At 45.4% G+C, this 25,629-nt stretch overlaps 1 protein-coding gene across 2 annotated transcripts in view; it reads right to left on the bottom strand.

Moving 5' to 3' along the window:
* The window catches only part of AGPAT5 (1-acylglycerol-3-phosphate O-acyltransferase 5), a 298,136-nt gene that overhangs the window by 209,701 nt on the left and 62,806 nt on the right, over positions 1–25,629 (bottom strand). For both annotated transcript variants that reach the window (XM_029595740.1, XM_029595738.1), the window contains exon 4: positions 6,027–6,116. In XM_029595740.1, the coding sequence (XP_029451600.1) occupies positions 6,027–6,116 (90 nt within the window). The remainder of the gene's footprint in view (positions 1–6,026; positions 6,117–25,629) is intronic.

Consider the following 25,629-nt stretch of genomic DNA (forward strand, 5'->3'; position numbering starts at 1 on the left):
TTATTGTAGCAGTTTACTAGTATGTCTTCCTGCCACATTATTGCATGCTTTATAATTGGTACAACACGCTATGGCAAGACTGATTAGTGGCATCAAAATGACATTACATCAATATTACGTTCATTACACTGGCTTCTAGTAAGAAGGGAGATCTCAATTTAGAATAGTGGTCTTACTACACATTTTGAGAGTCATTGTATTCTGGCTAACAACTTGCATTGGTATGAACTGACCCATGTCCTAAGGCCTTCAGGCACCAGTTTACTAGAGCTGTCAGCTGCCTGTAAGTAGAGATTGTAGAGTATGCATGCTAGGGCATTTTATTATATAGGACCTAAATTGTGGAATGCATTATCATTAGAACTGAGGGCTGAGAGGGACATAAAACTGTTTAGGAAAAGGGTGATGGCACTGTATTTTCTGAAAGCATGAGTAATATGTATGTATTAAGTGTTTAGCTGATGTTTTATTGGTTTGTTTTATATTTGTGTATTTTATAGTTTTTATGCATGCATTCATGGAATCCTCACTGAATAGAAGATGCAGAATATAAGATTGTTTAATAAATAAATCTAACACCATGGGTTCGTCCTCTGTCCTTGGGACCAATAGAATATTGCAACATCATGGAGACAATATCATCCCACTGCAGAGATAATTTATTTATTTATTTAACAGTTTTTTATACCGACCTTCATAGTAGATAACCATATCAGATCGGTTTACATTTTAACAAGGGTAAACTGATGTAACAATTCTGGTAAACAATGGATAACAAAGGAAAAGGAATAAGTCAAAGTTACAATCAACAAGGAATGGAAACTTGGGAGCTTAAAACAAGCTGGAAGGAAGATAAAGGCAGGTAGAATAAATATAACGTGATATGAATAATTTAACGGGTTAGAGCTTATGCTTTAACCTGGAACGTAACCAAAAAACTGATATACCAGAGGTAAGTAGGCAAAAATCCAAAGCCCAATGATTAGACAAATTTATTGAATGTATTATCGTTGTACACCATGCTGACTTCATGTGAAACATATACACATCCTAAAATCTAATAACGTAACATCAATGATATCTCAATCATACCACATACATCCATTCATTCCATAAAATCCTAAGACATACACAATGTAAACATTATGACATGAATTAATACGTACTAAGAAATACCCCTATTAACATTAATCAACCCACTCCATATACATTTAACATATATTTCCAAAAATTCCCCTGTTAACATTAGTCTACCCCCCATTTAACATATGTTTTCAAAAAAAAACCCCTGTTAGCATTAGAAATTCTCTGCTCCGACGAGTTCACTCGTTTCGCCTGTGAATACAGGCTTCCTCAGGGAACCTCTATATATTGTCAATCAGGGTCACTTTCCTTATAAAACTTCTGCTTTTAATATTTCCTGATCTCTCAATTCTTCTCCCAATCATGGATTCATCACCATGCTTTGTAAATCTCCTTCCAGATATATGTTTCTCATTCAGCCATGCATTATTGTATACTGGCTTATCTCAACAATATTCCTTATATAGACCGCCGGTAACCATTTGGCCATATACAAACAAATCTTCACAATGAAGTACACATCTCCGTTTTAGCACTCTGCACTCAACTACAGTGGTGATCGTGACCACCAGTATATGTCTTGTATCAACATCTCAAAACTTCCACTCTCGTTCCAAATGTTACCGTGTGTGGTCCGCCGCTTCTCCCGTTACCTTGCTATCAAAACGCCGCCATCCTTTTTTTTTACTTCATTGTGTACTTCATTGTGAAGATTTGTTTGTATATGGCCAAATGGTTACCGGCGGTCTATATAAGGAATATTGTTGAGATAAGCCAGTATACAATAATGCATGGCTGAATGAGAAACATATATCTGGAAGGAGATTTACAAAGCATGGTGATGAATCCATGATTGGGAGAAGAATTGAGAGATCAGGAAATATTAAAAGCAGAAGTTTTATAAGGAAAGTGACCCTGATTGACAATATATAGAGGTTCCCTGAGGAAGCCTGTATTCACAGGCGAAACGAGTGAACTCGTCGGAGCAGAGAATTTCTAATGCTAACAGGGGTTTTTTTTGAAAACATATGTTAAATGGGGGGTAGACTAATGTTAACAGGGGAATTTTTGGAAAATATATGTTAAATGTATATGGAGTGGGTTGATTGATGTTAATAGGGGTATTTCTTAGTATGTATTAATTCATGTCATAATGTTTACATTGTGTATGTCTTAGGATTTTATGGAATGAATGGATGTATGTGGTATGATTGAGATATCATTGATGTTACGTTATTAGATTTTAGGATGTGTATATGTTTCACATGAAGTCAGCATGGTGTACAACGATAATACATTTAATAAATTTGTCTAATCATTGGGCTTTGGATTTTTGCCTACTTACCTCTGGTATATCAGTTTTTTGGTTACACATTAGACAGAGGGATTGCACGAAATTATTGTACCTGTTAACCTGGAACGTGCCAGTCCTCTTCTAATTAAAAAGTAATCCTGTTTGTTGAGTTCCATTTTAGAAGGGACTTCTTTTAAAGGTCTTGAACAGAAGTGGGATTTGTGTCACTGATAATCAACTTGAGGAAAGGAGAGATAGAAAAGATCCCTTCCCTCTTAAGTGTTTTCTAAAGTTATCCAAGGGCAAACATTTTAAATAAACCATAAATTTACTTGAAAAACAAACTGGAATATATCAAGAGTTGTTAAGTGATACATACGAAAAACACCATGTCAACAAGGCAGAAGATACAGAGTTATACTATATCAAGTACAGTAATTCTAACCACTTACAGGTCGATACTGTAAGACCGCGGGAGAGCGGACGAACGCCCGCTCTCCCGGCGTGCGCACCGGCCCCTCGCCGGTGCGGGGCGATTCAGTATTTAAATGAGGTGACGCGGGAAAAACGGGGAAAAGGAGGTGCTAGGGACACTAGCGCGTCCCTAGCGCCTCCTTTTTGTCAGGAGCGGCGGCTGTCAGCGGGTTTGACAGCCGACGCTCAATTTTGCCGGCGCTGGTTCTCGAGCCCGCTGACAGCCACGGGCTCGGAAACCAGACGCCGGCAAAATTGAGCGTCCGGTTTTCGGCCCGACAGCCGCGGGCCGAATTCAAATTTTTTTTTTTTTTTTTTACTTTTGGGGACCTCCGACTTAATATCGCCATGATATTAAGTTGGAGGGTGCACAGAAAAGCAGTTTTTACTGCTTTTCTGTGCACTTTCCTGGCGCCGGAAGAAATTAGCGCCGACCTTTGGGTCGGCGCTAATTTCTTAGAGTAAAATGTGCGGCTTGGCTGCACATTTTACTTACTGAATCGTGCGCGCATACCTAATAGGGCCATCAACATGCATTTGCATGTTGAGGGTGCTATTAGGTGCCGCGGGTGGGCCGCGTGTTTTCCTCCCCTTACTGAATAAGGGGTAAGGGAAAACACGCGTCCAGAGCAGGCTGACAGTGCGCTCCGACGGAGCACACTTTACTGTATCGACCTGTAAGTTCTGACCCTCAGAGGGAGTCATGGGAAAAGTCATTTGGCAGAAACCATCATTCTTTAAACAAAGTTATCAAGAAATACATTTGTTTTAGCAGACAAAATTGTTACATTTTTAAATATTCCATAACAGAAATAATTCATTTTCTTGATGGCTACAGGTCTTCCTTAAAATACAACTGTAATATATGTTTATTTATTTATTTAAAGATTTTTTTATATACCGGGGCACGTAAAGAACATCACCTCGGTTTACATATAATATTAATTCAGCATAGCGCTTTACAATATAACATAATAACTGAGATAATACAAAACAATGTATAACTTTGTATTAGGAGAATAAATATCAAGATATGAGTGTATCTAAGAATAAACTATCATGTCTAATCAGGTAATATCTGCAGTTCAATTACATAACTCACTGTCTTTCAAAGGCCAAATTCATTACATAAAAATATATTCTACCTCTACCATTAGCAAAGACAATAAGAACATATTGTATGTTTTACTGAAATCTTAAACACTGTTATGAAGAAATGTAGTTATCACTAATTAAAAATACTACAACCCATTTTGACACATGAACTACATTTTTCCTACAAAATTCTAAACATATTAGCTATTAAAATTAACTTTAAATTTAATTTTTTGAAGACAACCCCCCCCCCCCCACCCCCCAGAAGAACTAGAATTTTGGAGACATACCATATCTTCCCATTTCTCCATCCCTACCAAATCTTGATGGCCAAGAAAGACTGAACCCTTTAGTATAGGGGTAACCAACCGGCATCTCGCGAGCCTCATGGCGGCTCTTTGGAAGAGGCTGTGTGGCTCTAGGAGCTGGCCCCGTAATAGTTATATATGGGCAGCAGGAATAGCAAGAGCGGCAAAGACAGCCTTGGCAGCAACAGCATGGTACAAAGATCGGAGCAACAGCTGCAGCGGCATTGCGCGGCTTAGATACTAGCGGGGAAAAGCACGGCTCACAAACTAACAGCGGAATGAAATCAACACTACACCATGAAGTCATTCACACATCTGCACATGGCAACCCTCCCCATTCAAGTGGCCTGCTCACAGCAGAAGTTGTAATACCTAACTTCTGCTCCATGTTCTCAGCAGCGTTGCCTGCAGCGGAAGTTACGAATTACAATTTCTGTGTGAACAGGCCACTTAGAATGGGGAGGATCGCTGTGTGCAGAAGCATGACTGACTTGTAGGTATAGTGCCGATTTCATGCTGCCACTTGTCTGTGAGCTGTGCTGTTCCCCCTGCTGGTGCCTGAGCTGTGCCATTGCTGCTGCTGCTTGTTGCTGAAGCTGACTTTGTACCATGCTGTCTCTGCTTTTTGCTGCAAAGGCTACTGGGCAATTCTTCTGCCATGGCTCTCTTCACAGCACCATTTTGTTGAACTCCTGCCCCTGAAGAAATTGCCCTGGTCAGGAATCTGTTGCTCCACCGCCTTTGCTTGACCCCAGTAGGGCACTAATTCAGCCTCTTGGGTGGGGATGGGAGGGGGGAAGAGCTGAGGTAGAAGTGAGAAAGAGGGAGATGAAGAGAAAAGAAAAAGAGAGATGGAGAAAAAAAGAAAGGGAGATGGAGAAAAAAAGAAAGGGAGATGGAGAAAAAAAGAAAGGGAGATGAGTAAGGAGGGGAAAACTGAGAGGAAGGCTGAAAAGAGGGAGATGGGGAGAGGAGGAGAAAATTGGGGAAAGCTGAAAAGGAGGAGAAAATCGGGGAAAGTTGAAAAGATAGAGATGAGGAGAGGAGGATAAACCTGAGGAAAGCTGGGAGGAAGGCTGAAAAGAGGTAGATGGGGAGAGGAGGAGAAAATTGGGGAAAGCTGAAAAGGAGGAGAGGAGGAGAAAATCGGGGAGAGTTGAAAAGATAGAGATGAGGAGAGGAGGATAAAACTGAGGAAAGCTGGGAGGAAGGCTGAAAAGAGGGAGATGGGGAGAGGAGGAGAAAATTGGGGAAAGCTGAAAAGGAGGAGAGGAGGAGAAAATCGGGGAAAGTTGAAAAGATAGAGATGAGGAGAGGAGGATAAAACTGAGGAAAGCTGGGAGGAAGGCTGAAAAGTGGGAGATGGGGAGAGTAGAAAATTGGGGAGAGAGAGAGAGAGAGAAGATAAAGGCAATGCCATTATTATTACTAATAACCTTTTAAATGTTAAAAAACAGATACAAAAATGTATGGCTCTTGAGCTCTCCGATTTGATTTTTCAGCTCTTGGTCTGTGAAATGTTGGCCACCCCTGCTTTAGTGCTTTCTCCTTCCAACATCGATTATCGTTATAATCTGCTAACAATCCTCGTCAGAGATATGACCTCATGACTTTTGTGATACACCACTGAGTTCGCTGACCTTGTACAGGAGAACTGAACCAGGCTGTACCAAGGCTGAACTGAAAACAAGTGTCCAGACCGTTTAATATAAAACCCCAATGAACAAGACAATTAAGGTGCGGAAATAAAATTTAAAAAAATCAAGCCTTACCGAAATCCTTGCTTTCACTTGAGCCAGCAACTTATCTCTCATGGCTCTCTCATTAAATTTGGCACTCCGCTTTACATAGATTCCTCCATGCTTTCACATAAAAAAGAAAAAGTTATTGATCTTCTAGAAATGTGTTACATACTACATTAAATAGTAAATAAGAAAACAAAAATTGTCTTTTTTTTTTTTTTTTTTTGCATACACAAATTTAAGTAAACATGCAGAGTGGACATATTAAGAAAAATAAATGGTCCTATCTCCCTCATCCACCCTTCACGAAACTAATTGGAGCAGCAATGTCAGTCATATATATAGCAATCTTAGCCATATATAAAGCAGAGTTGCTTACCTGTAACAGGTGATCTCCTAGGACAGCAGGACGTTAGTCCTCACAGATGGGCCACATCATCAGATGGAGCACAGCACGGAAAACATTTGACTGGCATTCCGAGCATGCCCAGCATGACACTAACCGTGTGTCCACGCGGGGTCCTCCTTCAGTCTCATAACATAGAATTCATGAGCGAAAAATAAAATAACAAAACACAGGAGAACCCAACTCTGTGGAGTGGCAGGCGGGTTTCCTGAGGCCTAACATCCTGCTGTCTTAGGAGAACACCTGTTACAGGTAAGCAATTCTGCTTTCTCCTAGGATAAGCAGGATGGAAGACCTCACAGATAGGTGAATACCAAACTACAGGTTGCTCCTGACAATGACCATGATCCACAGGCACCGAACCGGGTGCCAACAGGCACAAAAACAACTGTGGTGTTGTAGATAACATAGGGAGACAGCCTGGACCCTAACAATAGGCCTTAGGTAGAGAGAGTTGGGTTTAAGCCTGGAAGAGGTTGCGAAGGATAGATTGGCCGAAGCTACTATCATGTCGACCATCCTTGTCCAAGCAGTTGTGGGCAGTGAACATGTGCAAGGAACGTCACGTTGAGGCCTTGCAAATTTCAGCAACAGGAATCGCTCGCAAGTGGGCAACCGATGCCGCTATGGTTCTCACAGAGTGGGCTTTTACGCGGCCTCCAAGCTGAAGACCTGCGCATAGCAGAAGGAGATACAATCCGCCAGCCAGTTGGACAGAGTTGGCTTGCCCACTGCAAAGCCCAGCCTGTTCCCATCAAAGGATATAAAGAGCTGCGAGGACTGCCTGTGGCCTGCTGTGCGTTCGAGATAGAAAACTAAAACCCTCTTGCAGTCCAGAATGTGCAGAGCCCATTCTTCCTGGTAAGAATGAGGCCTCAGAAAAAAGTTGGGTAGAACGATGGACTGATTAAGATGAAAATCAGTCACCACCTTCGGCAGGAACTTAGGGTGTGTACCCAGGACCACCCTATCATGAAAGAATTTCATGTAGAGTGGATACGTAACCAACACCTGAAGATCACTAACCCTGCGCACCAAAGTGATCGCTACCAGGAAGATAACCTTCCAGGTCAGGAACTTAAGATCGCAGGAACACAAAGGCTCATGCATGAACCATGCCAACACTACGTTGAGGTCCGAAGACACAACAAGAAGCCGAAGGGAAGGCTTCAGTTGAAGCAAACCCTGCAGAAACTGCCCCACAGTGGGTTGCACAGAGATGGCTGTATCTCCCACACTCAGATGGTAAGCGCTGATGTCATTCAGGTAAACTCTGACCAAGTTGGTTTTCAACCCAGCTTCTAAGAGATGCCACAGATAGTCAAGCAACCTCGGAATGGGGCAGACGAAGGGATACAAGCCATGACTCTCGCACCAGATAGAGAACCTCCTCCAATTCAGTCTATAAGACTTCCTGGTGGAAGGCTTCCTGGAAGCTACCAACACCTGAGACACATCGTCAGAGAGGTCCAGGGGCTGTAGGACTAGGTGCTCAACATCTAGGCCATCAAGGCCAATGCTTGGAGGTTTGGATGGCATAGCTTGCCCCGATCCTGTGTGATCAGATTGGGAGAAGTCCCCAGATGGATGGGATCCCTAAATGACAGGTCCCAAAGGAGTGGGAACCAGATCTGTCTGGGCCAACAAAGGGCCATGAGAATCATGGCCCCATGTCCTGCTGGAGCTTCAAGAGAATCTTCATGACCAGCGGAAGAGGAGGATACGCATACAGGAGGTCAGTGCCCCAATGTCAGGCAAAGGCGTCTGAGGCTGGAAATCCATCCGTCCTGAATAGGGAGCATAATTTACTCACTTTGCAATTGTAGGGGGAGGAAAAGAGATCCAAGTCCGGAGTCCCCACCAGCGGAAGATCCGGTCTGCCACTGCTGGATTCAGTGACCACTTGTGTGGCAGGATCGCTCGACTCAGATGGTCCGCCACAACATTATTCTGGCTAGGTACATCACTCTCAGGAACATGCCCTGCAAAAGAGTCCAGGACCAAATCTGTACCGCCTCTTGACAGAGAAGGAACAATCCAGTGCCTCCCTGTTTGTTGATGTACCATATTGCTACCAGATTGTCTGTCTGGATCAGGACTGCCTTATAGGACAAATGGTCTCGAAATGCCCAAAGGCGGTAGCACATTGCTCAAAGCTCCAGGAAGTTGATCTGACATAATGATTCCTGAGCCGTCCACCAATCTTGCATGTGGAGGTCATCCACATGCGCACCCCAACCCAGTGGGGAGGCATCAGTGGTAAGTACCACCTGAAGCAAGGGAGCCTGAAATGGGATCCTCTGCTCCAGGTTGGATAGATCCTCCCACCAGGACAGGGAGACCTGAAGAGGCGGTGTGACGCAGACACGTGCTTTGAGGTCTGGGGATGCCTGCTGCGACTGCAGAGTCCACTGCACCCTGCGCATGCATGGACAGACGCAGCCATGTGACCCAAAAGATGAAGGAGCAGGTGAGCAGAAACCTGTGGATGGCTGTGGACCAAGCACGCCAGCGACGACAGGGCAAGTGCTCGATCGCAGGGCAGGAACACCTTGGCTTGAAACATGTCCAGTCTGGCCAGGTTTGGCGACGGGCTGAGGTGGGACTTGGGGTAATTTATCACAAACCCCAGAGACTGAGCACATGGATGGTCAAACTTAAGGAGCGAAGTGCCCCCTGATGAATGGCGCTTTTGACCAGTCAGTCATCCAAGTAGGGGAAGACATGCACCCCCTTTCGTCGGAGGTGTGCTCCCACCACTGCCAGGCACTTGGTGAATACTCAGGGGGCTGATGCAAAGCCGAATGGCAATACTCGATACTGGAAGTGATTCTTTCCCACCAGATACTTCCTGTGATTCTGGAAGATCACAATGTGGGCGTAGACGTCTTTCAAGTCGAGGGAACAGAGCCAGTCTCCTCTTCTTAGGAGCGGGATCAGGGTGCCCAAAGAGACCATCTTGAACCTTTCTCTTTGAAGGAATTTGTTCAAGGCTCTCAGGTCTTTGGTATCAGGAAATACCGAGAGTAGAACCCTCTGCCCTGCTGGCAGAGGGGAACGGGTTCTACTGTTCTGGCCATTAAAAGAGTGGAGAGCTCTGTCAAAAGTATTTCCTAAGGAACAGAAAGCCCACAATGGACATGGGGGAGAGTCTGCAGGGATGTCCTTGAAGTTCAGCCGGTACCCTCAGCGAATGATAGTGAAAACCAACTGGTCCGATGTGACGTGGGGCCAGCGGTCCACGAAACGACACAGTCTGCCTCCGACCGGAAGGCAGGATGCCGAAGGTATGGCAATCCAACTCATGCTCCCTCGCTCCCAGTCAAAACCCCTTGGCGGGGTTCTTCTGGGAGGCTGGCTAAGGCTTGGGGGCCCATTGCTGTCAGGAATGATCTCTGGAACCAGCACGGGGTGTGCAAGCCCATGAGGAAGGAGGATAGTATTTCCTCTGGCGATAGAAGGATTTCTTCAAGCTTTATCATGAGGATTTCCTGATCGAGGATGGTGGGTTGGAAGCATTAGCCGACAAATGCTGAAGGGTCTTCATGGTGGTCCTTCAATTGAGCCACCGCATCCCTGACCTTATCCCTGAAGAGATTCTCACCCATACAGGCCAAAAGTCCGAGGAACAGAGCCAGGCCATCCTGTGGGCGCAGATACCCGCTGCAGTCACTCTTGCTGTGTTTCGAAAACATCGTAAGTGGACCTCGTATTTTCTTGCCTCTAGCCCCTGCTTTACTACCACTGAGAATGCCTCCTGTTGCTGTTGAGGTAGGCGCTCTGACAGCTCCTGGATCTGCTTCCCACAGGTTCCGGTTGTACTGGGTCATATATAGTTGGTAGGAGGTGACACGGGCGATGAGCATAGCACCCTGATACACCTTCCTACTTGCCATCCAACACCCTGTGCTCTCTCCCTGGAGGAGCCGAGGCATGGGTGCAAGAGCATTTGGCTTTTTTTTTTTTTTAAGGGCAGATACCACCAAAAACGATTGGTGTGGGAGACGGCGCCTCTCAAAATCCAACTCCTGTTGGACGAGGTAGATGGCATCTGCCTTCCAATTAACCGGAGAAATGGACACTGGGTGTTCTCAGATCCTGAGGAGAAGCTCCTTAAAAATATTATAGACTGAGATAGCCACTATTTCGTTTGGAGCATCCACGAACTGGAGGACCTCCAGCATTTTGTGGCAAGCGTCCTCTTCTGTGAGGAGCTGAAATGGGATGGCTTCAGCCATGATTTGGACAAAGCCCGCATAGGAGCGGGTATCCAGGTTAGAAATACCCCAAAGGGCAGAGAGAGAGCTTCTAGCAACGAAGAAGCGGGAGAGCTGCAAAAACAAAGTGCTTGCTAACTCACCTGAGGTTATGAGTTATGCGTATAAATACCTCCCAGGGGGTGGAGCCTCCTGGGGTTGATTGGAGTGTTCCTGCGCTGGCCTCTTTAACAGAGGACTTGGTCTTGCCGCGCGTGCCTAGAGGACGTCGGGGGGGGGCGGAGCTTCTGAGGCGGTGGAATCCCAACCGCGAAAGGAGGCCCCCCCAACATGGACGCAGACCTCGGTGCCAGACGGCGCATCCCCAAGCCCAGAGTCAGAGGCTCGAAGAATGGCGGGCCGCCTCCGAAAGCGGTAAGCTCGGTCGGCCATGGTCTCTGTGGCCGGCCGACGTAACACTTGGCCTCTAGGTGTTGAGGCCTCCGATGCCGGAGTAGATGGATCAGACTTTTTGGGCCCAAAAAGCTTTTTCATCTTATCCAGCTGGGTACGACGGCCTTTGGGGGATCATCTGATCACACCTGCAGACATCGTGCGATGCCCCCAGGCACAGGATACAGACTTCATGCAGATTAGTGATAAACATGGTCCGCGGGCACTGTTGTAAACTGGACAACACCATGAAAAACAGCCAGAGAGCGGTCGATGGCTGGTGGGCACCAAGGAGCAACACAACGAAGGGAAAAAACAGACACCTTCCATGCCTCAGTACTGGCACCGACTGGAGAAGAGGGACCCAGCGCAGAAAAAGTCAAACACAACTGGGAACACTTGAAGGAAAATTACTAAAAAGAGCAGAGCTACAGAACTGCTAGGCAACTACTTCACAGAAAAAAAAAAAAGAGTCTGAAGGGGGACCCCATGTGGACGCACAGTTAGTGGCATGCTGGGCATGCTCAGTGTGCCAATCAAAGTTCCATGCCGGGCTCCATCTGATGTTGTTACCCATCTGTGAAAACTACCATCCTGCTTGTTCTAGGAGAATATTAAGAAACATCTTAAAAAAATATGAGTGGCTTTTAAAAAGCTGGTTAATGGGTAGAACTGAAGATCCTATTCTTTTGTTTCTAACGACTAAAAAAATACCCTCTTAAACCTCAATGAGATAAACTTATTTTTTCTGAAAATGTATGCTGAAGTTGAGAAATATTTAAAAGTTCTAGGCAAAAAAGGATTAGAATAGGAATTCTCTCTGAGGACAATAATGAAAGCCCTTTCTGCAGAATTGTCTTTTTTCCGAAATGGGCTTTTTGATTATTGCTCATATGTCAATTATTTCATGTATCAATAAACTGCATTCTTTTTACTTATGGCGTTTTGGGGGCATTCCTGGGGCAGGGTCAGTTTCGGGGGAAGAAACTATGCATAGTGTTTTAAATAATTTTAAAAAGTTTTGCCTTTAAAAAAAAAAAAAAAAAAAAAAAGTACTTGCACAAAAAGGCGGCACAAATTTGTGTGGGTACTTTTTCATAGGGCAATAATCAAAGGAAAGCTACCCGCATAGTTTTGCTTTGATTATTCTAGCAAACTCCATAAAGTGTGCAGAAATGCATCCAATATGATTACTGCCTCCTAAATATGTATTTTGGATCCAAGACATAATCATTCAAAATATTAAAATGAGTTCCTGCTCATTTTTAACAATAAAATAAATTTAGCTTACAAGCAAACTAAATCCTGTTGCAAGAGCAAGTATATGTTGACATACAATGGACAACAGTACCCCCCCACCTCCTCCATTTACATGCTCATCTTCCCAAGATTCACAGATCACTCTGATGTTCACATCAGATTATAGAGAAATGAGGGAGATAATGTAAAAAAAAACCCCAAAAACCCAAACACTGGTGCTTACACAGACATACAAATTTGGAGGCCAATTTTCAGATTTGTTTGTCTGGGTAAAATGGCTTGGCTGAAGTAAGTAAGTAAGTGCAGCTTCCATAATATATACTGTTACATTCTGTTATATGTACACGCAACTGCGTATTTTTGTTCTATGTACACCGACGTGATATCTCTGATGAGCGGCGGTATATAAAAACCAATAAATAAATAAATAAATATACATTCATTTAGCCGTGGGATAAAGAAGCCCTGCGAGTGTTTAGGTCAGGGGAAAAAAAAATAGCACATATATTTGATGTTTTCAAAAGTACACACACTGGGGTAGATTTTCAAAGGGGTACGCGCGTACCCCCCGAAAACCTACCCCAAACCCCCCCTGTGCGCGCAGAGCTTATTTTGCATAGGCTCGGCGGCGCACGCAAGCCCCGGGACGCGCGTAAGTACCGGGGCACAGAGGCATTATCATATCCCCCCTCAGTCGTCTCTTCTCCAAGCTGAAAAGTCCTAACCTCTTTAGTCTTTCCTCATAGGGGAGTTGCTTCATTCCCCTTATCATTTTGGTAGCCCTTCTCTGTACCTTCTCCATCGCAATTATATCTTTTTTGAGATGCGGCGACCGGAATTGTACACAGTATTCAAGGTGCGGTCTCACCATGGAGCGATACAGAGGCATTATGACATTTTCCGTTTTATTCACCATTCCCTTTCTAATAATTCCCAACATTCTGTTTGCTTTTTTGACTGCCGCAGCACACTGCACCGACAATTTCAATGTGTTATCCACTATGACACCTAGATCTCTTTCTTGGGTTGTAGCACCTAATATGGAACCCAACATTGTGTAATTATAGCATGGGTTATTTTTCCCTATATGCATCACCTTGCACTTATCCACATTAAATTTCATCTGCCATTTGGATGCCCAATTTTCCAGTCTCACAAGGTCTTCCTACAATTTATCACAATCTGCTTGTGATTTAACTAATCTGAACAATTGTGTGTCATCTGCAAATTTGATTATCTCACTCGTCGTATTTCTTTCCAGATCATTTATAAATATATTGAAAAGTAAGGGTCCCAATACAGATCCCTGAGGCACTCCACTGTCCACTCCCTTCCACTGAGAAAATTGCCCATTTAATCCTACGCTCTGTTTCCTGTCTTTTAGCCAGTTTGCAATCCACGAAAGGACATCGCCACCTATCCCATGACTTTTTACTTTTCCTAGGAGACTCTCATGAGGAACTTTGTCAAACGCCTTCTGAAAATCCAAGTATACTATATCTACTGGTTCACTTTTATCCACATGTTTATTAACTCCTTCAAAAAAGTGAAGCAGATTTGTGAGGCAAGACTTGCCTTGGGTAAAGCCATGCTGACTTTGTTCCATTAAACCATGTCTTTCTATATGTTCTGTGATTTTGATGTTTAGAACACTTTCCACTATTTTTCCTGGCACTGAAGTTAGGCTAACCGGTCTGTAGTTTCCCGAATCGCCCCTTGAGCCCTTTTTAAATATTGGGGTTACATTTGCTATCCTCCAGTCTTCAGGTACAATGGATGATTTTAATGATAAGTTACAAATTTTTACTAATAGGTCTGAAATTTCATTTTTTAGTTCCTTCAGAATTCTGGGGTGTATACCATCCGGTCCAGGTGATTTACTACTCTTCAGTTTGTCAATCAGGCCTACCACATCTTCTAGGTTCACTGTGATTTGATTCAGTCCATCTGAATCATTACCCATGAAAACCTTCTCCATTACGGGTACCTCCCCAACATCCTCTTCAGTAAACACCGAAGCAAAGAAATCATTTAATCTTTCCGCGATGGCCTTATCTTCTCTAAGTACCCCTTTAACCCCTCGATCATCTAACGGTCCAACTGACTCCCTCACAGGCTTTCTGCTTCGGATATATTTTAAAAAGTTTTTACTGTGAGTTTTTGCCTCTACAGCCAACTTCTTTTCAAATTCTCTTTTAGTCTGTCTTATCAATGTCTTACATTTAACTTGCCAATGTTTATGCTTTATCCTATTTTCTTCTGTTAGATCCTTCTTCCAATTTTTGAATGAAGATCTTTTGGCTAAAGTAGCTTCTTTCACCTCCCCTTTTAACCATGCCGGTAATCGTTTTGCCTTCTTTCCACCTTTCTTAATTTGTGGAATACATCTGGACTGTGCTTCTAGAATGGTATTTTTTAACAATGACCACGCCTCTTGGACAATTTTTACTTTTGTAGCTGCTCCTTTCAGTTTTTTTCTAACAATTTTTCTCATTTTATCAAAGTTTCCCTTTTGAAAGTTTAGCACGAGAGCCTTGGATTTGCACACTGTTCCTTTTCCAGTCATTAAATCAAATTTGATCATATTATGATCACTATTGCCAAGCGGCCCCACCACTGTTACCTCTCTCACCAAGTCCTGTGCTCCACTGAGAATTAGATCTAAAATTGCTCCCTCTCTCGTCGGTTCCTGAACCAATTGCTCCATAAAGCTATCATTTATTCCATCCAGGAACGTTATCTCTCTAGCGTGACCCGATGATACATTTACCCAGTCTATATTGGGGTAATTGAAGTCTCCCATTATTACTGCACTACCAATTTGGTTAGCTTCCCTAATTTCTCTTGGGATTTCACTGTCCATCTCACCATCTTGACCAGGTGGACGGTAGTATAGCCCTATCACTGTAGTCTTCCCTGACACACAAGGGATTTCTACCCATAAAGATTCAATTTTGTATTTAGTCTCATGCAGGATGTTTATCCTGTTGGACTCTATGCCATCCCGGACATAAAGCGCCACACCTCCTCCCGAGTGCTCCTCTCTGTCATTGCGATATAATTTGTACCCCGGTATAGCACTGTCCCATTGGTTATCCTCTTTCCACCATGTCTCTGAGATGCCAATTAAGTCTATGTCATCATTTACTGCTATACATTCTAATTCTCCCATCTTACTTCTTAGACTTCTGGCATTAGCATACAAACATTTCAAAGTTTGTTTTTTGTTTGTATTTTCATTCTGCTTTTTAATTGATAGGGATAAGTTAGAATTTTTTAGCTCAGGTGAGTTTTTAGTTACAGGCACTTGGACTACTTTTCTTATTATTGGAACCTCACTGTCGGGATGCCCTAATTCTAATGCATCATTAGTATCCTTTAAAGATACCTCTCTCCGAACCATGCGCTGCTGAGCGACTGTCAGCTTTCCCCTTTGTTCTAGTTTAAAAGCTGCTCTCTCTCCTTTTTAAAGGTTAGTGCCAGCAGTCTGGTTCCACCCTGGTTAAGGTGGAGCCCATCCCTTCGGAAGAGACTCCCCTTTCCCCAAAAGGTTCCCCAGTTCCTAACAAAACTGAATCCCTCTTCCTTGCACCATCGTCTCATCCATGCATTGAGACTCCGGAGATCTGCCTGCCTCTGGTGACCTGCGCGTGGAACAGGGAGCATTTCAGAGAACGCTACCCTGGAGGTTCTGGATTTAATCTAAATTTGGCTTCCAGAACCTCCCTCCCACATTTTCCTATGTCGTTGGTGCCCACATGTACCACGACAGCCGGCTCCTCCCCAGCACTGTCTAAAATCCTATCTAGGTGACGCGTGAGGTCCGCCACCTTCGCACCAGATAGGCATGTTACCAGGCGATCCTCACGCCCACCAGCCACCCAGCTATCTACATTCCTAAAAATCGAATCACCAACTATAATTATATAAAACCTGACAAATTAATTAATTAATGAATTAATAAATCCCCACTTCCATACCTAGGAACGTTTAATTACCAAATGCTCTCATTGTCGTGGATTAGTGGGGTGGTGGGGGGAGTTGTTTGTTGCACACAAACTTTCTTCCCTCTCTCTAACACACATGTTCATTCACTCTCACATGCTCAATCACACACACGTTCACTCACATACCCAATTATACATGCTTGTTCTTCCTCTCACATGCTCAGTCATACACATGTACACTCTTGCTTGTGTTGCGTCGGAGGTGGACCCTTGGGCTGAAGTGGGGTTGACGCAACCCGTGGGCGAGGACCTAAGGGTCTCCACCATCAGCAGGTGGAGTGGGCTGAAGCTAGAGGCCGCTGGAACTTCACCTATACCAGTCCTCATTCCCCTCGAGTTGAGCTTTGCGTGCCGGGGCCGGCAGGACTTAGGTGGGCCTCTAGGTTAGCTAGAGAAGATAGATGATTCAGCCCAAAGACAGCAGTCGATAGATGGTGCAGTCCTATTCTGGACTGGATTTGGTATTGGAACTCAGGTACCAAAGGAACAAGGAGAAACTGAAGGCGCTTAAGCAAAGGAAGGCCGAAGCCTTGAAAGTCCACATTCAGAGGATAGGAGAGGAGAGGCGTCACTGACAGGCTAGGGTTAGAGCCGGCGATGAGTAGAAGTTGTGGCAAGCAACGTAGAACTCTTGACACTAAATAGTCTGTAGCATAGTCGTTCAAGGCAGTGGTCAGGGCGCGGAGAAGGCAGGCGTAGTCAGGCGTAGCGGAGGTCTGGGGCTGAAGAGTAGTCAAGCGTAGCGGAGGTCAAATCCATTGAGTCAATCCAACACAGACGAACAGTAACTAGGAGAACAGGAACCGGGAACCACAGGAAAACAGGAACACACGATGAGACGAATCTAGGATCAGCAACGAGTACGAGGAGTACGAGGAGACTTGTTGCAAAGGCAATGCTATGGAGTGAGGCCTGGGCTTTAATATGCTGAAGAGTCTGCCGTCAGCATCTGGGTCCGCGGCCAGGTTCCCGCCGTGGGCCCTTTAAAAGAGTCAATGATGCGCGTGCACCTAGGAAGGGGTGCGGCGCTGATGGGGCGTCTCTCCGTGGGCCATGCGGAGAGGCCCAACAAACAGGGACATCTTGGCAAGCAACACTGGGTGGCGTGGCAGGGCTGGAGGCACCAGAGGGAACCCGAGGTCGGAGCTAGCGGCCCACCACTGCCAGCAAAGGGGAGCCAGGAGATGGAGTCCGTCTGAGAAAGTGAGAGGGCTGCACTGCAAGGCTGCATGAGTAACAGTACCCCCCCTTTATGCCCCCCCTCCTGGAAGTTGGGGTTTGCCTGGATGGGCACGGTGGAAGTTCAAGAGGAGGTTCTTATCCAGGATGTTTTGAGCTGGCTCCCACGAATTTTCTTCGGGTCCGTATCCCTCCCAGGAAAGGAGGTACTCCCAACGGCGGCCCCTACGATAGACATCTAGGACTTCATGGACTTTATATGTTGTGTCGGTTTCTGCCACCAAAGGAGGTGGCTCAGGAGCCTTCTGGGCAGGCCAGGACAGAATCACAGGCTTTAGAAGCGATACATGTAATGTATTATGTATCCCCAGTGTAGGGGACAGCCGAAGCTGGTATGTAACAGGTCCGATGCATCGGGTAACCGGGAAAGGGCCGATGAACCTAGGAGCAAATCTCTGTGACTGAATTCAGAGACAGATGTATCTAATACTTAACCAGACTTTCTGGCCAGGAAGGAATTCAGGAGCCAAGCGGCATCAACTGTCAGCAGTTCTCTTGGCCCGGGAGTCGGCCTGAAACAGGCAAAGGTTTGTCTGTTCCCATAGTGTCTTAAAGGTATCCGCAGTAGTCTGTGCCACAGGGGACGGCATGGATAGAGGTATGGGTAGTGGTGGTCTCCCATAGACAATTGAAAATGGAGAGGTTCCAGTAGCCGTGGCGATGTGAGAGTTGTGATAAAACTCTGCCCAGGATAAGAGGTCTGACCAGTTATCTTGTTGGTCATTGATGTATGTGCTCAGGAAAGCCTTCAAAGAGCGGTTCATCCGTTTGGCTTGCCCGTTGGCCTGAGGATGATAGGCGGTTGTAAGGCTGATGTTAATACCGAATTTTCAGCAGAGTGAATGCCAATACCTGGGAACGAATTGATCTCGATCTGAAACAATATCCGTGGGTAAACCATGTAATCTGACAATATGGTGGAAGAGCAATTGTGATAGCTCTGGAGCAGATGGTAGGCCCGGCAGAGGTACGAAATGGGCCATTTTAGAAAAGCGGTCTATGGTGACCCAAATTACGGTGTGACCCTTAGAAGGTGGCAAATCCATGATGAAATCCATAGATAGGCGAGTCCACAGTTCTTCGGGTGCTGGAAGCGGTTGAAGACGACCCCAAGGTCGCTCAACCAGGGGTTTTTGCTGTGCACAAACATTACAAGATTCGACGCTTTCATGTCAGAGACCAAGGTAGGCCACCAGAAGAACTGCTGGAGCAGTGCCATGGTTCGTGCTCGTCCTGGGTGACTGGCAAATTTGGAATTGTGTGCCCAGCGGAGAACTCTTTCTCGGAATCGTCGAGGCACTACCGTTTTCCCAGTAGGGACTGGGTGAGTGGCAGACAAGGAGATACAAGCTGGGTTGATTATATGGGTTGGTTCTTCCGGAGGGTTTTTAGGCTCAAAGGACCGTGATAGGGCATTCGCCCGGAGATTCTTGTCGGCTGGATGATAATGGAGTCCAAAATCAAATCTAGAGAAAAACAAAGCCCATCGAACTTGACTCAAATGTTCCAGATTCTTATGATCAGTAAACACCGTAAATTTATGTTATGTGCCCTCTAGCTAGGGGCGCCACTCTTCAAGAGCCAACTTTATGGCGAGCAATTCACGATCCCCGATGCTGTAATTTTTCTCTGCCAATGAGAATTTATGGGAGTAAAAGGAACAAGGAACCACAGTACCAGAGGCAGTGCGTTGACTTAGGACAGCCCCAGCCCCAATGGCGGAGGCATCCACTTCAACAAGAAATGGACGAGTTGGGTGGGGTAGACAGGACCCCTTCTGGAAGGTTTCCTTCAAACGATGGAAGGTGCAATGGCTTCAGGCAACCAATTTCTTGTGTTTTGGCCTTTACGGGTTAAGGCTGTCAGAGGAGCAGCCAATGTCAAATAATGTGGGATGAAGTGACGATAGTAATTGAGAAATCCTAGGAAGCGCTGGAGTGCTTTGAGTCTCACAGGCTGCAGCCAAACCCGGATTCCCTTTAATTTAGCAGGGTCCATGGAGAAGCCTTGCTGAGAAATTATATAGCCCAGGAAGGGCAAACTGGACTTTTCAAACAGACACTTGTCCATTTTCGCAAACAGATGGTTTTCACGAAGACGCTGGAGGACGGTTCGTACGTCGGCATGATGCTTGTCGAGATCTCTAGAAAAGATGAGGATGTCGTCCAGATAATCCACTACTTTAGTGTATAAAAGATCTCTAAAAATTTCATTCATCATTAGTTGGAATACTGCGGGTGCGTTACAGAGGCCGAAGGGCATCACCAAGTATTTATGTGTCCATCCCTGGTGTTAAAAGCAGTTTTCCCAAACGTCATCGGGGCGAATTCTTACCAGGTTATATGCCCCGCATAAATCCAGCTTCGTGAAGATGGAGGCACCCTGAAGACAGTCGAACAATTTAGAAGTCAGCAGTAAGGGATATTTATTCTTACAAGTGATGGCATCAAATGAGACTCAAAGCTAGCACCTACCTCTGGAACTCCCTCCCCCCTTCCCTCCGAATAGAACCACCACTCAACAAATTCAAAAAAGGAGTCAAAACATGGCTCTTCAAGCAGGCATACCCTGACTCAACCAATACGTAGACTTCTCCTAAATGGACTTTTCTAAATGGACCTTTCTAAGAATCTCCACTACCTCCCCTCCGCCCCTTGCTCTTCTCCTTTTCCATCTGTGCCCCTACCCTCCCCCCCCCTGGAGCTTTGCTGCACTTCATAACCCCTGTACCACTTTCTCATTGTTAAAGATAAAGTTTTCTTAGTTTGTACAAAGTTTCTCTTTCTTTCTTTCTACCTTTTTCCTCCATAGCTATTTAGTTCTTTTATGTTATTATATATAATCTCAGAATGTTTTACGATGCTTATATCTTACACCATTTGCGTTTAACTATGACATGTTATTCTGTTCATTGTATTTTCCTCCTTTCAGTTCAATGTAAGCCGGTATGATGTGCCTCACGAATGTCGGCAAAGAAAAGTCTATAAATAAATAAATAAATTTAGGCCGCGGTAGTCAATACATGGCCTAAGTGACCCATTTTTCTTGGTCACAAAAAAGAATCCCACCCCAGCGAGTGATGTAGATGGGCAAATAAATCCTTTTGCAAGATTTTCCTGAATGTATTCAGTCATTGCCTTTGTCTCAGGTAAGGACAAAGGATAAGTGTGTCCACGGGGAGGCGTGGTTCCAGGAAGGAGATCAATTGGGCAATCAAACCTTCGGAGAGGTGGAAGGAGGTCAGCCTTCTATTTAGAGAATACGTGCTCAAAGGCAGCATACGGAGCAAGTACGCCAGAGGACGTAGTAGCCAAGGGAACCACAGGAGATGGTATCACCTTTTGGAGGCAGGACTGATGGCAAGCGGGACCCCACTCTACTAGTTGCAATGAGGCCCAGTTGAATTGGGGGGAATGCTTCTGTAGCCAGGGGAGTCCAAGTACTATAGGGTGGATAGACTTATCCAATACTAATAATTCAAGTTCCTCGATGTGTAAAGCCCCAGTACGTAACTGGACAGGTTCCTTAGTTAAGGAGATTCAGCCAGGTACGGCTCTCCATAGATAGAAGCAATACATAGAGACGTGTCGAGTGAATGGGTTTTTATACCCAAAAGCTGCACAAGGTCTTTAAGGATAAAATTACCTCCTGCTCTGGAATCTACCAGAGCAAGAACCGGGAAGGCCCGGGAGTCCCAGATTAACGTGACCAGTACTGACAATTGAGGGGCCAGAGAGGTTGCACCCAAGTTCATGACCCCTACTGAACTTGGGCCAAGGAGTTTCCTGGACGGATAGGGCAAGTCTGCAGATGGTGGCCAGGTGCTCCGCAATACAGACACAGGCCGCCCTTCCAGTGTCAGCTGCCCATGACCCAACAGCATAGGTTCTTCCACTTTGACCACTCTAGTGTCACTGCAGGATGAAGGGTTGGTAACTGGTGGTGAGTGGGAGCGAACTGCGAAGGCTTCTTGGGCATCCGACTCTCCCGGTGACACTCTTGAAGATGATGGTCAATTCGACCTGCCAAATCTATAAGGTCCTCCAGAGAGGAAGGGAGCTCCTGTGCAGCCAACTCATCTTTTAGCTGCGGAGAAAGCCCGTCCAGGTAGATAGCTCGGAGGCAGTCTTCCTGCCAAGCGAGCTCGGTAGCCAAAGTCCGAAACTCAATTGTATAATCAAAAAGACCTCTTTGTCCTTGACAGAGATGTAGTAAGTTGGTGCTTGCCATGGCATCTCGCCCAGGATAAATCAAAGGTCCGTCTGAAAACAGCCACAAACTGAGCCAGTTCCTTCAGCAAGGAATCCGAGTGTTCCCACAGGGGGGAAGCCCAGGCCAATGCCTTACGTTCAAGGCGGGACAGGATAAACATAACTTTAGTCAATTCGGTCTGGAAGAAGGAGGGCTACAGGGCAAATTGCAAGTAGCATTGATTTATGAATCCCCTGCAGAGTCTGGAGTCGCCATTGAAGCGTGGAGGTGCTGGAAGTGCCAACAAGGCTAGAGGCATTCAATGGAGGTGGCTATGGAGGAGGGAGAGCTGAATTGTTCGTAAGGGCATCAAGCCGGGCATGAAGACGATCCATGGAGGAGGCCAATGCCTCAAGGAACTGCTGCTGTTCTTGTACCTTGGATTCCAGGCCTAGGATGGCCTGGAGGGCACGTGGCTCCACAGAGTCCATGACCTTTGCAACCTGTTGCGTCTGAGGTGGACCCTTGGGCTGAGGTGGGTTTAACACAACCCATAAGCGAGGACCTATGGGCCCCCACCGTCAGCAGGTGGAGTGGGTTGAAGCTAGAGGCCGCTGGAGCTTCACCTATACCAGCCCTCGTTCCCCTCGGGTTGAGCCTTTGGGTGCCAGGGCCGGCAGAACTTAGGTAGGCCTCTAGGTTAGCTAGAGAAGATAGATGATTCAGCCCAGAGACAGCAGTCGATAGATGGCGCAGTCCTATCCTGGACTGGATTCGGTACTGGAACTCAGGCACTTAAGCATAGGAATGCCGAAGCCTTGAAAGTCCATGTCCAGAGAATAGGCAAGAAGAGGCGTCACTGACAGGCTAGGGTTAGAGCCGGCGACAAGTAGAAGTTGTGGCAAGCAACGTAGAACTCTGAACACTGAATAGTCTGTAACGTAGTCGTTCAAGGCAGTGGTCAGGGCGCGGAGAAGGCAGGCGGAGTCAGGCGTAGCGGAGGTCCGGAGCTGGAGAGAAGCTGAAGAGTAGTCAGGTGTAGTGGAGGTCAAATCCAATGAGTTAGTCCAAAACATAGACAAACAGGAACTAGGAGAACAGGAACCGGGAACCACAGGAAAACAGGAACACACGATGAGACGAATCTAGGATCAGCAATGAGTACTCTGAGTACGGGGAGACCTGTTGCAAAGGCAGCGCTATGGAGCGAGGCCGGGGCTTTTATACGCTGAAGAGGTCTGACATCAGCATCCAGGTCAGCGGCCAGGTTCCTGCCGTGGGCCCTTTAAAACAAAATCAATGATGCGCGCGCGCCTAGGAAGGGGCGCAGCGCTGATGGCGGCATCTCTCCGCGGGCCATGCAGAGAGGCCCGACGAACAGGGACATCTTGGCTAGCAACACTCGGTGGCGTGGCAGGGCCAGAGGCACAGGAGAGAACCAGAGGTCGGAGCTGGAAGCCCAGCTCCGCCAGCAAAGAGGAGCCAGGAGCTGGAGTCCGTCTGAGGTGGTGAGAGGGCCACACCGCAGGGCTGCCGCGGGCGGCATGGGTAACAGCTTGTGCTCTGTCTCACGTGCTTATACACACACACACACACACACACACACACACACACAAAACCTCTTTGCTCTTTCTCTCATATGCTCAATTGTACACACACATACACACATTTGCTCTCTTACACAATTGCACACATATGTTCGCTCACTCTCAAATGCACAATCATAAACACACATACACATCTGCTCAATCTCTCTCACATACAATCACGCACACGCTCATTTTCTTTTACATACACAATAATACACACAAATGCCTGTTCGCTTTCTCACATGATAAATCATATACTAACACCCCCCCTCTTGTGCGTGCGCAGCCACCTGATTTAACATCATGCATGTGTGCATCTTTTAAAATCTCCCCTTAGTCTTTTTGTGATGGCCTTCTCTTCCCTAAAAGCCCCTTTAACCCCTCAATTATCTAACAGTACAACTGACTTCCTCACAGGTTTCCTGCTTTGGAAATACTTTAAAAGTTTTAGAGTTTTATGAGTTTTTGTCTCTACAGCCAATTTCATTTCAAATTCTCTCTTAGCCTGTCTTATCAATGTTTTAACAACCTGCTTTTCGGTTGATATGGATAATTTGGAATCCTTTAGCTCAGGTGATTCTTTTCTTATAGGCACATTTATTTTTTTTATTTAGCATTTGTTTATATACCGAGGTACAGCTGACAATGCCTTCACTCCGGTTTACATTACAACGAACCAGTTACATTTGAATTCATAACATTAAAACAGATTGAAACAGAGTATTAACTTAGTAAAAGTTAACAAGTACATTGAACATTAGATAAGACTGTATGCAGTGCTTGAAGTTGACGGTTGAAGCCGTTAATAAGAAAGAAGGTTTCTGCAAGTCGGGCGAGAGTCAGAAGGATTGTTAGAATAAAAAGGGGCGAGAGGTGGATATGAAAAAGGTTTTATGCTCTGTTATCATTGGGTGAACAGTTATTGTAAGACTGTGAGAGTAGCCATTCTTTAAGTTCCTTTTTAAAGGATTTAAGATTTTCTTGTGAATTGAGGTGTAGAGGTAAAGAGTTCCATAATTTTGGGCCGACTATAGAGATGGCTCTATTTCTGGTGGAGGAAAGTTTGGCTTGTGGTAATGAAGGGACATCAAGCTGAATTTTATATGTAGATCTTGTTGTACGTGATGATTTATGCAGATGTATAATATTGTCCAGGGCAGTGAAGTCTGCTTTGTGAATTGTCTTATGTAGAATTGTGGTGACTTTGTACTCTATTCTTTTTTTAACAGGAAGCCACTGTAAGTTGTGGAGTACTGGTGATATATGGTCGGATTTTCTTTTACCAGTCAGGACTCTGGCAGCTGCATTTTGGAGTAACTGCAGTGGTCTTAAGGTTGCATTGGGAAGGCCAATTAGAAGGGAGTTGCAGTAGTCAATACTGGAGAAGATGAGGGTTTGAAGAACGGTTCTGAAATCCCGGGGGTGAAGCAGCGGTTTAAGGTGTTTGAGTATTTGAATTTTGAAGAAGCATTCTTTTGTTTTTGCTGCGATGTGTTTTTTAAGATTTAGCTCATTATCTAGCTACTATTGCTTTTGGTGGAACCTCTCAGGCCATCCCAACAAACTCTCCTGTTTCATTAGTATCCTTCGAAGATACCTCCCTCCGAACCATGCGCTGCTGTTGGCTTTCCCCCTTATTCTAATTTAAAAGCTGCTCTCCCTCCTTTTTAAAAGTTAACAGCAGCAGTTTAGTTCCACTCTGGTTAAAGTGAAGCCCGTCCTTTTGGAAAAGACTCCCCCTTCCCCAAAAGATTGCCCAGTTCCTTACAAAACTGAATCCCTCTTCCCTGCACCATCATCTCATCCACGCAATGAGTCTCTGGAGCTCTGCCTGCCTCTGGAGACGTGCACATGAAACAGGAAGCATTTCAAGCACCAAAATAAAACACAAAAACCCCACCATTCTCTCTCTGCTGTGTAACACCACCTAGTCCTATGCTGTCTCGCTGCCAGTGTTACAAGGCTCATTGTCACATACAGAAGACAAAAATAGACTGTACAAGAAAGATGGGGCGGGCTCAGCAGCAAGAGTGGGGAGAAACAGTTTTGGGAAGAGTTAAAGGAAAAAGAGAGAGGCGAGGTTAGGAGGAGAAGAGAGCAGGATACCAAAGATTATGAAAGAGAAAAAAGGGTGCCAGGGATGGGAAAATCCCTTTGCATCTTTCTGAAGAAAGTTTGAATTCTGTCAATATCGTATTCTACCACTTCTGCTGGAAGTCTGATCCAGGTGTCTATCACCCCCCCACCCCTTCAGTGAAAGCAAGTTTGCTTATTGTAAATGGTGTTTTCCGT

This window comes from Rhinatrema bivittatum, chromosome 3, assembly GCF_901001135.1.
Source record: "Rhinatrema bivittatum chromosome 3, aRhiBiv1.1, whole genome shotgun sequence".
Taxonomy (NCBI): Eukaryota; Metazoa; Chordata; class Amphibia; order Gymnophiona; family Rhinatrematidae; genus Rhinatrema; species Rhinatrema bivittatum.